The sequence below is a fragment of the Eschrichtius robustus genome, chromosome 11 (genome assembly GCF_028021215.1).
Source record: "Eschrichtius robustus isolate mEscRob2 chromosome 11, mEscRob2.pri, whole genome shotgun sequence".
Taxonomy (NCBI): domain Eukaryota; kingdom Metazoa; phylum Chordata; class Mammalia; order Artiodactyla; family Eschrichtiidae; genus Eschrichtius; species Eschrichtius robustus.
In genome coordinates this window covers 18535908-18549328 of record NC_090834.1, presented here as the reverse complement: position 1 = coordinate 18549328, position 13421 = coordinate 18535908, and the positions used below count along the sequence as shown (strand labels likewise).

General features: G+C 42.1%; 1 protein-coding gene across 1 annotated transcript in view; it reads left to right on the top strand.

Moving 5' to 3' along the window:
* Positions 1–13421, top strand: part of HTR3B (5-hydroxytryptamine receptor 3B) — a 41835-nt gene that overhangs the window by 21395 nt on the left and 7019 nt on the right. Inside the window, exons 3-6 of the mRNA XM_068556047.1 lie at positions 7147–7191; positions 7512–7621; positions 8411–8580; positions 9094–9251. Of these exons, the coding sequence (XP_068412148.1) occupies positions 7147–7191; positions 7512–7621; positions 8411–8580; positions 9094–9251 (483 nt within the window). The remainder of the gene's footprint in view (positions 1–7146; positions 7192–7511; positions 7622–8410; positions 8581–9093; positions 9252–13421) is intronic.

Below are 13421 nucleotides of genomic sequence, written 5' to 3'. Positions count from 1 at the left end.
TAAGAGTTTTATAGTTTTAGCTCTTACATTTTGGTTTATGATCCATTCTGAGTTAATGCTTGTATATGGTATGAGATATTCCTTTTCTTTTAATCCCTAAGAACATAATCATTTTAGCATGTTTTTACTAGATTCAATATGAAAAGAAATTAGTAAAGTGGGTTTTTTTGTTTGTTTGGGGAGATCTTTTTTTTTAAATCACTGACTCATTGCACACATGGGAAGCCACATCTATTTATATCACCAAAAATATACCTCACTTGGATTAAGCTCATTCAGTCTGTTTTATAAGCAGAGAAACCCAAGCATAAGGTAACAGCAGGAATGGCTGCCAATGGCAGTTGAGATAACACTCATTGAAAGATTATGAATAACATTTTTTTTTTGTAGAAATTCACGTTCTTTTATTTATTTATTTATTTATTTTATGACTGTGTTGAGTCTTCGTTTCTTTTTTTTTTTTTTAGAAATTTCATGTAATGTCTGAAACATTTATATTAACATATTTCCATACAAATAGCCCAATGAAAGTTTAGTATTAGTTGTTTTGTTTGTTTTTTTATACTGCAGGTTCTTATTAGGCATCAATTTTATACACATCAGTGTATACATTTCAATCCCAATCGCCCAATTCAGCACACCACCATCCCCACCCCACCGCAGTTTTCCCCCCTTGGTGTCCATATGTCCATTCTCTGCATCTGTGTCTCAACTTCTGCCCTGCAAACTGGCTCATCTGTACCATTTTTCTAGGTTCCACATACATGCATTAATATACGATATTTGTTTTTCTCTTTCTGACTTACTTCACTCTGTATGACAGTCTCTAGATCCATCCACGTCTCAACAAATGACTCAATTTCGTTCCTTTTTATGGCTGAGTAATATTCCATTGTATATATGTACCACATCTTCTTTATCCATTCGTCTGTCGATGGGCATTTAGGTTGCTTCCGTGACCTGGCTATTGTAAATAGTGCTGCAATGAACATTCGGGTGCATGTGTCTTTTTGAATTACGGTTTTCTCTGGGTATATGCCCAGTAGTGGGATTGCTGGGTCATATGGTAATTTTATTTTTAGTTTTTTAAGGAACCTCCATATTGTTCTCCATAGTGGCTGTATCAATTTACATTCCCACCAACAGTGCAAGAGGTTTCCCTTTTCTCCACACCCTCTCCAGCATTTGTTGTTTGTAGATTTTCTGATGATGCCCATTCTAACAGGAGTGAGGTGATACCTCATTGTAGTTTTGATTTGCATTTCTCTAATAATTAGTGATGTTGAGCATCTTTTCATGTGCTTCGTGGCCGTCTGTATGTCTTCTTTGGAGAAATGTCTATTTAGGTCTTCTGCCCATTTTTGGATTGGGGTGTTTGTTTCTTTAATATTGAGCTGAATGAGCTGTTTATATATTTTGGAGATTAATCCTTTGTCCGTTGATTCATTTGCAAATATTTTCTCCCATTCTGAGGGTTGTCTTTTCGTCTTGTTTATGGTTTCCTTTGCTGTGCAAAAGCTTTGAAGTTTCATTAGGTCCCACTTGTTTATTTTTGTTTTTATTTCCATTACTCTAGGAGGTGGATCAAAAAAGATCTTGCTGTGATTTATGTCAAAGAGTGTTCTTCCTATGTTTTCCTCTAGAGTTTTATAGTGTCCAGTCTTATATTTAGGTCTCGAATCCATTTTGAGTTTATTTTTGTGTATGGTGTTAAGGAGTATTCTAATTTCATTCTTTTACATGTAGCTGTCCAGTTTTCCCAGCACCACTTATTGAAGAGACTGTCTTTTCTCCATTGTATATCTTTGCCTCCTTTGTCATAGATTAGTTGACCATAGGTGCGTGGGTTAATCTCTGGGCTTTCTATCTTGTTCCATTGATCTATGTTTCTGTTTTTGTGCCAGTACCATATTGTCTTGATTACTGTAGCTTTGTAGTAGAGTCTGAAGTCAGGGAGTCTGATTCCTCCAGCTCCATTTTTTTGCCTCAAGACTGCTTTGGCTATTCGGGGTCTTTTGTGTCTCCATACAAATTTTAAGATGATTTGTTCTAGCTCCGTAAAAAATGCCATTGGTAATTTGATAGGGATTGCATTGAATCTGTAGATTGCTTTCGGTAGTATACTCATTTTCACAATGTTGATTCTTCCAGTCCAAGAACATGGTATATCTCTCCATCTGTTGGTATCATCTTTAATTTCTTTCATCAGTGTCTTATAGTTTTCTGCACACAGGTCTTTTGTCTCCCTAGGTAGGTTTATTCCTAGGTATTTTATTCTTTTTGTTGCAATGGTAAATGGGAGTGTTTCCATAATTTCTCTTTCAGATTTTTCATCACTAGTGTATAGGAATGCAAGAGATTTCTGTGCATTAATTTTGTATCCTGCAACTTTACCATATTCATTAATTAGCTCTAGCAGTTTTCTGGTGGCAGTTTTAGGCTTCTCTATGTATAGTATCATGTCATCCGCAAACAGTGACAGTTTTACTTCTTCTTTTCCAATTTGTATTCCTTTTATTTCTTTTTCTTCTCTGATTGCCGTGGCTAGGACTTCCAGAACTATGTTGAATAATAGTGCTGAGAGTGGACATCCTTGTCTCGTTCCTGATCTTAGAGGAAATGCTTTCAGTTTTTCACCATTGAGAATGATGTTTGCTGTGGGTTTGTCATATATGGCCTTTATTATGTTGAGGTAGGTTCCCTCTATGCCCACTTTCTGGAGAGTTTTTATCAGAAATGGGTGTTGAATTTTGTCAAAAGCTTTTTCTGCATCTATTGAGATGATCATATGGTTTTTATTCTTCAATTTGTTAATATGGTGTATCACATTGATTGATTTGCATATATTGAAGAATCCTTGCATCCCTGGGATAAATCCCACTTGATCGTGGTGTATGATCCTTTTAATGTGTTGTTGGATTCTGTTTGCTAGTATTTTGTTGAGGATTTTTGCATCTATATTCATCAGTGATATTGGTCTGTAATTTTCTTTTTTTGTAGTGTCTTTGTCTGGTTTTGGTATCAGGGTGATGGTGGCCTCATAGAATGAGTTTGGGAGTGTTCCTTCCTCTGCAATTTTTTGGAAGAGTTTGAGAAGGATGGGTGTTAGCTCTTCTCTAAATGTTTGATAGAATTCACCTGTGAAGCCATCTGGTCCTGGACTTTTGTTTGTTGGAAGATTTTTAATTACAGTTTCAATTTCATTACTTGTGATTGGCGTGTTCATATTTTCTGTTTCTTCCTGGTTCAGTCTTGGAAGGTTATACCTTTCTAAGAATTTGTCCATATCTTCCAGGTTGTCCATTTTATTGGCATAAAGTTGCTTGTAGTAGTCTCTTAGGATGCTTTGTATTTCTGCGGTGTCTGTTGTAACTTCTCCTTTTTCATTTCTGATTTTATTGATTTGAGTCCTCTCCCTCTTTTTCTTGATGAGTCTGGCTAATGGCTTATCAATTTTGTTTATCTTCTCAAAGAACCAACTTTTAGTTTTATTGATCTTTGCTATTGTTTTCTTTGTTTCTATTTCATTTATTTCTGCTCTGATCTTTATGATTTCTTTCCTTCTGCTAACTTTGGGTTTTGTTTGTTCTTCTTTCTCTAGTTTCTTTAGGTGTAAGGTTAGATTGTTTACTTGAGATTTTTCTTGTTTCTTGAGGTAGGCTTGTATAGCTATAAACTTCCCTCTTAGAACCGCTTTTGCTGCATCCCATAGGTTTTGGGTCGTCGTGTTTTCATTGTCATGTGTCTCTAGGTATTTTTTGATTTCCTCTTTGATTTCTTCAGTGATCTCTTGGTTATTTAGTAACGTATTGTTTAGCCTCCATGTGTTTGTCTTTTTTACGTTTTTTTCCCTGTAATTCATTTCTAATCTCATAGCGTTGTGGTCAGAAAAGATGCTTGATATGATTTTAAATTTACTGAGGCTTGATTTGTGACCCAAGATGTGATCTATCCTGGAGAATGTTCCGTGCGCACTTGAGAAGAACGTGTAATCTGCTGTTTTTGGATGGAATGTCCTATATATATCAATTAAATCTATCTGGTCTATTGTGTCATTTAAAGCTTCTGTTTCCTTATTTATTTTCATTTTGGATGATCTGTCCTTTGGTGTAAGTGAGGTGTTAAAGTCCCCCACTATTATTGTGTTACTGTCGATTTCCTCTTTTATAGCTGTTAGCAGTTGCCTTATGTATTGAGGTGCTCCTATGTTGGGTGCATATATATTTATAATTGTCATATCTTCTTCTTGGATTGATCCCTGGATCATTATGTAGTGTCCTTCCTTGTCTCTTGTAACATTCTTTATTTTAAAGTCTATTTTATCTGATATGAGTATAGCTACTCCAGCTTTCTTTTGATTTCCATTTGCATGGAATATCTTTTTCCATCCCCTCACTTTCAGTCTGTATGTGTCCCTAGGTCTAAAGTGGGTCTCTTGTAGACAGCATATATCTGGGTCTTGTTTTTGTATCCATTCAGCCAGTCTATGTCTTTTGGTTGGGGCATTTAATCCATTCACGTTTAAGGTAATTATCGATATGTATGTTCCTATGACCATTTTCTTAATTGTTTTGGGTTTGTTTTTGTAGGTCCTTTTCTTCTCTTGTGTTTCCCACTTAGAGAAGTTCCTTTAGCATTTGTTGTAGAGCTGGTTTGGTGGTGCTGAATTCTCTTAGCTTTTGCTTGTCTGTAAAGCTTTTGATTTCTCCATCAAATCTAAATGAGATCCTTGCCGGGTAGAGTAATCTTGGTTGTAGGTTCTTCCCTTTCATCACTTTAAGTATATCATGCCACTCCCTTCTGGCTTGCAGAGTTTCTGCTGAGAAATCAGCTGTTAACCTTTTGGGAGTTCCCTTGTATGTTATTTGTCGTTTTTCCCTTGCTGCTTTCAATAATTTTTCTTTGTCTTTAATTTTTGCCACTTTGATTACTATGTGTCTCGGCGTGTTTCTCCTTGGGTTTATTCTGTATGGGACTCTCTGCGCTTCCTGGACTTGGGTGGCTATTTCCTTTCCCATGTTAGGGAAGTTTTCGACTACAATCTCTTCAAATATTTTCTCTGGTCCTTTCTCTCTCTCTTCTCCTTCTGGGACCCCTATAATGCGAATGTTGTTGCGTTTCATGTTGTCCCAGAGGTCTCTTAGGCTGTCTTCATTTCTTTTCATTCTTTTTTCTTTAGTCTGTTCCGCAGCAGTGAATTCCACCATTCTGTCTTCCAGGTCACTTATCCGTTCTTCTGCCTCAGTTATTCTGCTATTGATTCCTTCTAGTGTAGTTTTCATTTCAGTTAGTGTATTGGTCATCTCTGTTTGTTTGTTCTTTAATTCTTCTAGGTCTTTGTTAATCATTTCTTGCATCTTCTCAATCTTTGCCTCCATTCTTATTCCGAGGTCCTGGATCATCTTCACTATCATTATTCTGAATTCTTTTTCTGGAAGGTTGCCTATCTCCACTTCATTTAGTTGTTTTTCTGGGGTTTTTTCTTGTTCCTTCATCTGGTACATAGCCCTCTGCCTTTTCGTCTTCTCTATCTTTCTGTAACTGTGGTTTTTGGTCCACAGGCTGCAGGATTGTAGTTTTTCTTGCTTCTGCTGTCTGCCCTCTGGTGGTTGAGGCTATCTAAGAGGCTTGATGGGAGGCTCTGGTGGTGGGTAGAGCTGACTGTTGCTGTGGCGGTCAGAGCTCAGTAAAACCTTAATCCACTTGACTGTTGATGGGTGGGGCCGGGTTCCCTCCCTGTTGCTGTGGCGGTCAGAGCTCAGTAAAACCTTAATCCACTTGACTGTTGATGGGTGGGCCTGGGTTCCCTCCCTGTTGGTTGTTTTGCCTGAGGCAACCCAACACTGGAGCCTACCCGTGCTCTTTGGTGGGGTTAATGGCAGACTCTGGGAGGGCTCACGCCAAGGAGAACTTCCCAGAACCTCTGCTGCCAGTGTCCTTATCCCCACGGTGAAACAGAGCCACCACCCGCCTCTGCAGGAGACCCCCCAACACCAGCAGGTAGGTCTGGTTCAGTCTCTCCCAGGGTCACTGCTCCTTCCCCTGGGTCCTGATGCACACATTACTTTGTGTGTGCCCTCCAAGAGTGGGGTCTCTGTTTCCCCCAGTCCTGTCAAAGTCCTGCAATCAATTCCCACTAGGTTTCAAAGTCTGATTCTCTAGGAATTCCTCCTCCCGTTGCCGGACCCCCAGGTTGGGAAGCCTGACATGGGGCTCAGAACCTTCACTCCAGTGGGTGGACTTCTGTGGTATAAGTGTTCGCCAGTCTGTGAGTCACCCACCCAGCAGTTACGGGATTTGATTTTACTCTGATTGCGCCCCTCCTACCGTCTCACTGTGGCTTCTCCTCTGTCCTTGGACGTGGGGTATCCTCCTTGGTGAAGTCCTGGGTCTTCCTGTCAATGATTGTCCAGCAGCCAGTTGTGATTCTGGTGCTCTCGCAAGAGGGAGTGAGAGCACGTCCTTCTACTCCGCCATCTTGGTTAATCCTCGATAAGTGTCTTTGTCTGTTTCGAGTCTTCGTTTCTGTGTGAGGGCTTTCTCTAGTTGCGGCAAGTGGGGACCACTCTTCATCGCGGTGCGCGGGCCTCTCACCATCGCGGCCTCTCTTGTTGCGGAGCACAGGCTCCAGACACGCAGGCTCAGTAATTGTGTCTCACGGGCCCAGTTGCTCCGTGGCATGTGGGATCTTCCCAGAGCAGGGCTCGAACCCGTGTCCCCTGCATTGGCAGGCAGATTCTCAACCACTGCGCCACCAGGGAAGCCCATGAATAACATTTTGATTACAAATAAAAGCATGGTCTCATCTTTTAATCCAAAGTTAGCTACGACTACATATCATCTTTTAGTCTGATTAATGGCAGAGTAACAATTAGAGTAGGAAAGAGATTAGCAAATTATTTAAGATGTCAAGTGCAGTTAGTGTGTCATTTTTTCATAGATAATATAGTAAAGCTCATAGCGACAGGTGTATGTAATAAATAAGAACTGAGAATACTCAGATCTTGAAGAGTCAAGGTAATGTTTCTAAAATCAGCATTATTTCGTTGGATTTGATTTTCTTCCTCTGAATTGTCATACTGTTGAATTGGGCTTTGATTTACTGACACTCTAAGATTTGGTTTGGATGTTCTTTTTGCTTTGCAGGATGCACAGAATCAAAAATTAAAGACAAGTGTATGGTATCGTGAGGTAAATGATTCTGTTTTCTTCCGTGCATGCTGGACTCCTGAACTCGATCTGTTGCAAGATGTAATTATTAGAAGAAATAGATACTATCTTGTGTTTCTAGTTCTTTATGTCTGCAGCAGACCTGATTTTTTAGAATCTGAGTAAGTTACATGGCCATGGTTTCTGGTTGGGGCAACCCTCTTTAGGAGTTGAATGGAAAGTCCTCTCCCCTGACAGATAGAACCAACAGGCTGATCAATTGAGTTATTCATCCGAATCCCTCTTCAGTTCTTTGATGAGATTGACATTGCCCCTTTGCGATGTTTCCTTTTTGGCTACAGGTTTGGGATGATGAGTTTTTATCCTGGAACTCCAGCATGTTTGATGAGATTAGAGAGATCTCCCTACCTCTAAGTGCCGTCTGGGCTCCTGATATCATCATAAATGAGTTGTAAGTGTGCTGGGGTGTGTTTCTGTGGGGTTTAGGCTGCTTAGAATATTCAGGCCGGTTGCTGCTTCCTTTAAGTCATGGTTACTATTTTTTGTTTCTCAACTTGAAGAAGAGCATACTGTTGGGAGTATTCAGGTTAGAAGTACCATGAGTTGACATCATTTAAGATACAGATTTGATTGCTAATGCTTGATGTTACTCATGGATTATGTCTCTGTGTGTGTGTGTGTGTGTGTGTGTGTGTGTGTGTGTCTGTGTGTGTGTTTTATAAATTTACTTATTTATTTATATTTTTTATTTTTGGCTGCATTGGGTCTTTGTTGTTGCACGTGGACTTTCTCTAGTTGAGGCGAGCAGGGGCTACTCTTCGTTGCGGTGTGTGAGCTTCTCTCATTGCAGTGGCTTCTCTTGTTGCAGAGCATGGGCTCTAGGCGTGCGGGCTTCCGTAGTTGTGGCTCACAGGCTTAGTTGCTCCGCGGCATGTGGGATCTTCCCGGACCAGGGCTCGAACTCGTGTGCCCTGCATTGGCAGGCGGATTCTTAACCGCTGCGCCACCAGGGAAGTCCTATGTCTGTGTTTTAACATTAGCAAGTGAGTTGACTTACAAGGGTGTCATTGCTGAACCCACCTTTGCCAGGGTGGCTATCTCATGTAAAGTGTGATTCTGTCTTTGCACTTCTAGGCTAGTCTTGGGTGTTACGGTCACTATCATCTTATGATCAGTTCTGTTTATGTATTGGAATGACTAAAGCGCTTTCTGTAACAAAGATCTTTTGTGTTTCATGTAGTGTGGACATTGAAAGATCACCTGATCTTCCCTATGTTTACGTGAACTCATCTGGGACCATTAAGCACTCTAAGCCCATCCAACTTGTCTCTGCATGCAGTTTAGACACATACGCTTTTCCATTCGATATCCAGAATTGCAGCCTAACCTTCAATAGCATTCTGCACACAGGTAAGCCATGAGAGGTGGAGCCTGCTAGTGGGCAAACACACTTGTGCTGGGTTGGCACACATAGGTGAAATTATTATATTATGCTGTCCCTCAGGTCTATTTTATTCTTGCACATAATTGACTTTTTATAAATCTAAATCTCTTCTTGCAGTTATTTGGCTCCTGCTGTAATTCAGACTAAGTACAGTATTGTGCCCAGAGATATTGCCCTTTGCTGCTGTTGGTTTGAAAATACAATATTAGGCTTCTACTGCCATTGAGAACGTTATAGAAGTCTCATACTATAGACAATGGAGTACAAACCCTCAGTTCATAGCTGCTTTTTTTCATGACCAGAAAGTTTTTATCTCCCATCCCTACCCCTAATTCAAAATGGTATATTGAACCCCATCTCCATAAGACTGTCCATGTGGGGACAGGAGTAAAAAGGAAGGATTTGAATTGCGAGTTGGAAAAGTGGGTTAATATTGGTGCCTCTCTCCATGGGAAGTCAACTGTTTCTGTTGTTTTCAGTGGAAGATGTAGACCTGGCCTTCCTGAGAAGCAGAGAAGACATTACACATGACCAAAAAGCATTTTTGAATGACAGTGAGTGGGAACTTCTTTCTGTGTCCTCAACATACAACATCCTGCAGAGCAGCGCTGGAAACTTTGCACAGATTCAGTTTAATGTAAGTCCTCCCCGTTCCTGTCCCTGTTGCCCACTTCTCTGCAGTCTTTCACCTTCTCTATTGGGCTGAGGAGTCTCTCTCCTACATCTTCTCATTCGTTATCACCTAAGTACAGGTGATTCCAATGGTTCCAACATCCACTTGCATTTTGGCATTTCAGAGACCAGAGATTCAGCCACAGATCCTGGACTCCTGCTGTAGCTATTCCATATGTGAATATAAAGAGAATGGTTTTCAGACAGAGACCTGAACCAGCCACTACAGCAGAAATCTTCAAGCCTTTCAATACATATAACAGCCCCACTGTTAATTGCTACTGAGAGAGAGAGAGAAAAAAAAACAACAACCCACAAACAACAGCAACAAAAAATTGGGAGAAGAGTGTCTCTTCAACATTAATGTCCTGTTTGCAATTGAGTAAATTATTAATTAATCCCAGATGCAAATGCATAAAATTATCATATTATTAACTTGAGTATCTTGAGGGATTAGCTAACAAATCACCTGCAGGATCCACAGAGACCACTGGTGGTTTCCGGATCAGAGAGAACAACTACTCTAGAACGACGTGATAAGAACCCAGACTTCTCAGATGTGCTACCGGGAATGCCCTTGGCTGCACTGTTCCTGGGGAAATTTGTCCAGCAGACACCTGGGGGGCAGTTGGGAGCAGGACAGTGAAGCCTGATACCTTGCAGTCCAGGGGCACCGTTCTTCCTTCCCTCCTGGCAAACCATCCTGACATGTGGTCTGCAGCAAGTTTCTGCAGCCAGCAGACTTGTCATTAGTATTCAGCCCTGCTTTTCTGCACAAAGTCAGCTGGTGGTGGGAGCTGGGGGCAGTGGGAGGGTCTTTCATGCCAGGTAATCTGATTGAAAAGTAGAGACTAGACAGGTCAGGATTGCACAGATGAATTCACACAGATGAAGTCTCCTGGAAACAAACCTTTTGAATAAGAAGGAAAAGTCAGACTAGACTAAGGTGCTACTGTTACAATGGATAATCATATGCTAAGTGGAGTGGTGGTGATGAAATAAGCGATTATTGAGGGCACAGAAGTCCTCCATTGGTTAAAAGGTGCGGTATGCAGCTTTCTAGCAAAGCTCTTGTTAAATCAAGGCCTCTTAGACACAGCTGTGATTTGAACCTGACTAATCTATAACGCCGGGTACCAGCTAATCCCAATTCATACCTTCCTTGCGGTAGGGCTTGGGTTCTTGCCTCTTCTGCTTGGTTTTTATCAAAGCTTGCATTGTGGCTTGTTTGTCCACTTTTTTACCAAGAGAAAGGGAGGGGGAAAAAGAAAGCTTTTTTAATTTCAATGAGTTTCTTGGCTAAGAGTAAACACCTCATTAATTTTAAAGATATCAGCCCACAAACATTATTGATGCAGCCCGAATAATGGAGAGCATTAAAGGGAAATGTGAGGGAGTAGCACGTGCAAGGTGGAACACAGTCACCTATCAAGCACTCCGGAGAACGCTGCACACACCATTACCTACACTGCACGGAGGAGAGAAACAAAGATGGGAGACGGGGCAGGTAAACAGGAGTGTGTGCTCCCGCGCGCACAAATGAACTCTCTCCATAGAGCAGGCATTATTTGTAGTTACATGTCACCCTTTACCCTAAATATTAATTGTCTTCTCAACAGTGGCAAGAGGTTTTCTTTTTTTACTTTATTTATTTATTTGTTTGTTTATTTTTGGCTGTGTTGGGTCTTCGTTGCTGCGTGCAGGCTTTTCTCTAGTTGCGGCGAGCGGCGACTACTCTTCGTTGCTACACGTGGGCTTCTCATTGCGGTGGCTTCTCTTGTTGCGGAGCACGGGCTCTAGGCGTGCGGGCTTCAGTAGTTGTGGCACGTGGGCTCAGTAGTTGTGGCTTGTGTGCGGGCTTAGTTGCTCTGCAGCATGTGGGATCTTCCCGGACCAGGGCTCAAACCCGTGTCCCCTGCATTGGCAGGCAGATTCTTAACCGCTGAGCCACCGAGGTTTTCTATGTCCTAGCTCCATGTTAAATATGATGAACAGAGGCGTAAAAGATTGTTAAAGAGAGGAGACGATCTCCCCCCCGGGATCTCAGGGACCAAGGTTCCATTCCTTTGTTGTCTTCACTGCCACGCTTCTTCTCCATTCACTGTTTACATTGAGGGGGGCTGGAGGGGACATCGATTCGATTTCATGCTCTTGGAACTTCTGCCTGGGGACCTTTGCCCTGGGGGTTAAGGTTGGTTATCTAGCAGGCTGCCTTCCACCCTGGCCCTCGGGAACAGAGTAGGGAAAGAATCCTGAGAAGAGCCACAGATCGTGTTTGGTAAGGCGGGGAGCCAGACTCAGGAGCATTCCTGCAACTTTGGAAGACAAAGTAGATTGAGTGACTCTCCAGTTCAGTTCTTTTTCCCCCTCGACCTCTTTCAGCCTCCCTGACTCCGCATTCCCACTATGTGCACCGTGTCGGCTCATGTTCTCCTACTCCGTGCCAGACATCCTACTGTGAATTTAGCCATCAAGTCACCCTGGGGTCCTTCAACGACCTTTAGCCAATAACGCAAAATTCAGAGCCCGGTTCCATGCCAACATTGGGCCTGCCCAGGGTCCTGACAGCAAAGGGCCAGCTCCCTCTCAATCTAATCACCTCCTGTGTCCAAGTCCAGGCTACCCAGCAGAGGGTAGGGAACGAGTGGGGCAGGCAGGAGGAACAAAGATCTATTCTAAATACGTCATCAGCCTGGGCCTGATGTACATGCTGCCGTTGATACTGAACCAAATGCTCCGGGTGCCCCGTTAGTCCCGGCTAACGTGCAATCCTGTCTGCAGCTCCAGGACATGTATTGTTGATCAGAGGGCACCGCTGACACCTTGGAGTCAGGCTGCATTCCACAGGGGGCCCAGAGCACAGGCACTTCTGCCTACGAGGATGTCTGTATGCAGCCTGGCACCCGATCCAGCAGCCATGGGAGGGGAGGTTTCCTCCAATACATTGTCAGAGGTGCTGGTTCCCAGAAACAGCAGGGTGAACATTTGATTTCTATATGGTAGTGTTTTGTTTCTTTTTTGTTTTTTAAAGAATGAGGGTAGAAGTGAGAGGCGGTAGAAATAAAATTTGAGAACTCATGTTGGATAGAAAAGGGTGGACCGTTGTGGGAACTAAAGTGAGCCCGACCACAGATGTCCTCTCACTGCCTAAATGCTCATGCGGCCAGAATTGGGAGGCCCACAGGGGACTCCTAGAAAAATGCAGAAGGGCATCTGGGAAAGAAAGTCGCCTTGTTTACCCTCATTTTCAGGTGTAATTTTCCTTTCTAGAGTAGGGTAGATTAATTTTGTTGAGATATCCATTGAATGCAGCTCATAAACTTGATAGAAGATCCTTCTAAGCTCTATTAGGTCACTCCAGAGAGAGAGAGAAAGAGAGGAGAGAGAGACACACACACACACAGATATATATATATATCTATATATATAGATATAGATATAGATATAGATATAGATCTATATCTATATCTATATCTATATATATATATATATATATACACACACACATAGAGAGAGAGAGAGAGAATTTAGACCCCTAGAAGCCCTTCCAGGGTCACTCAAGTAACCCTGGAATCACGGACTTTCTGCTAATCCAACCCGACCCATGGTCTAGATCCAAGAAACTCTCACTCTTGTGCAAGGATCTTACTGAAATGGCTGCAGCTTTCCCATTCTTTCTGAATTGGGAATGTTGGGAGGGGCTTGCGAGAGGAGGAAAATGGGCTTCTGTATGAAGCGTGAGTCTGGGCGTCAAAATTCCAACTATGTCATAAAGATGGTCATGCAAAATTGAGTACTGGTGAGGTCTACCATCAAGGAGGCAATTAGAGGCTAACCTTGGGGCCTATTCCATCTCCAAGGAGCTCTCCACATACACATTCTGAATTAGATTGATCTCTTTCATTAACATCAGTAGGCTCCAAATACCTTTGTGTACTTATTATTACCTGGCTTTAATGGATAATGAAATTCTGGCATAATATTGCTAACACCTGAAGGGTGTCTAATGGAGAACACGGACTGAAACCAAAGTGCTTTTTCTTCCCCTTCTGTGGAATTTAAAGGCACCAGCTCCTTTAGTCCATTAGAAATGATGGGCTCTAGGTAGGGGCAGTTCTGCAGAGAGTGGTATCTC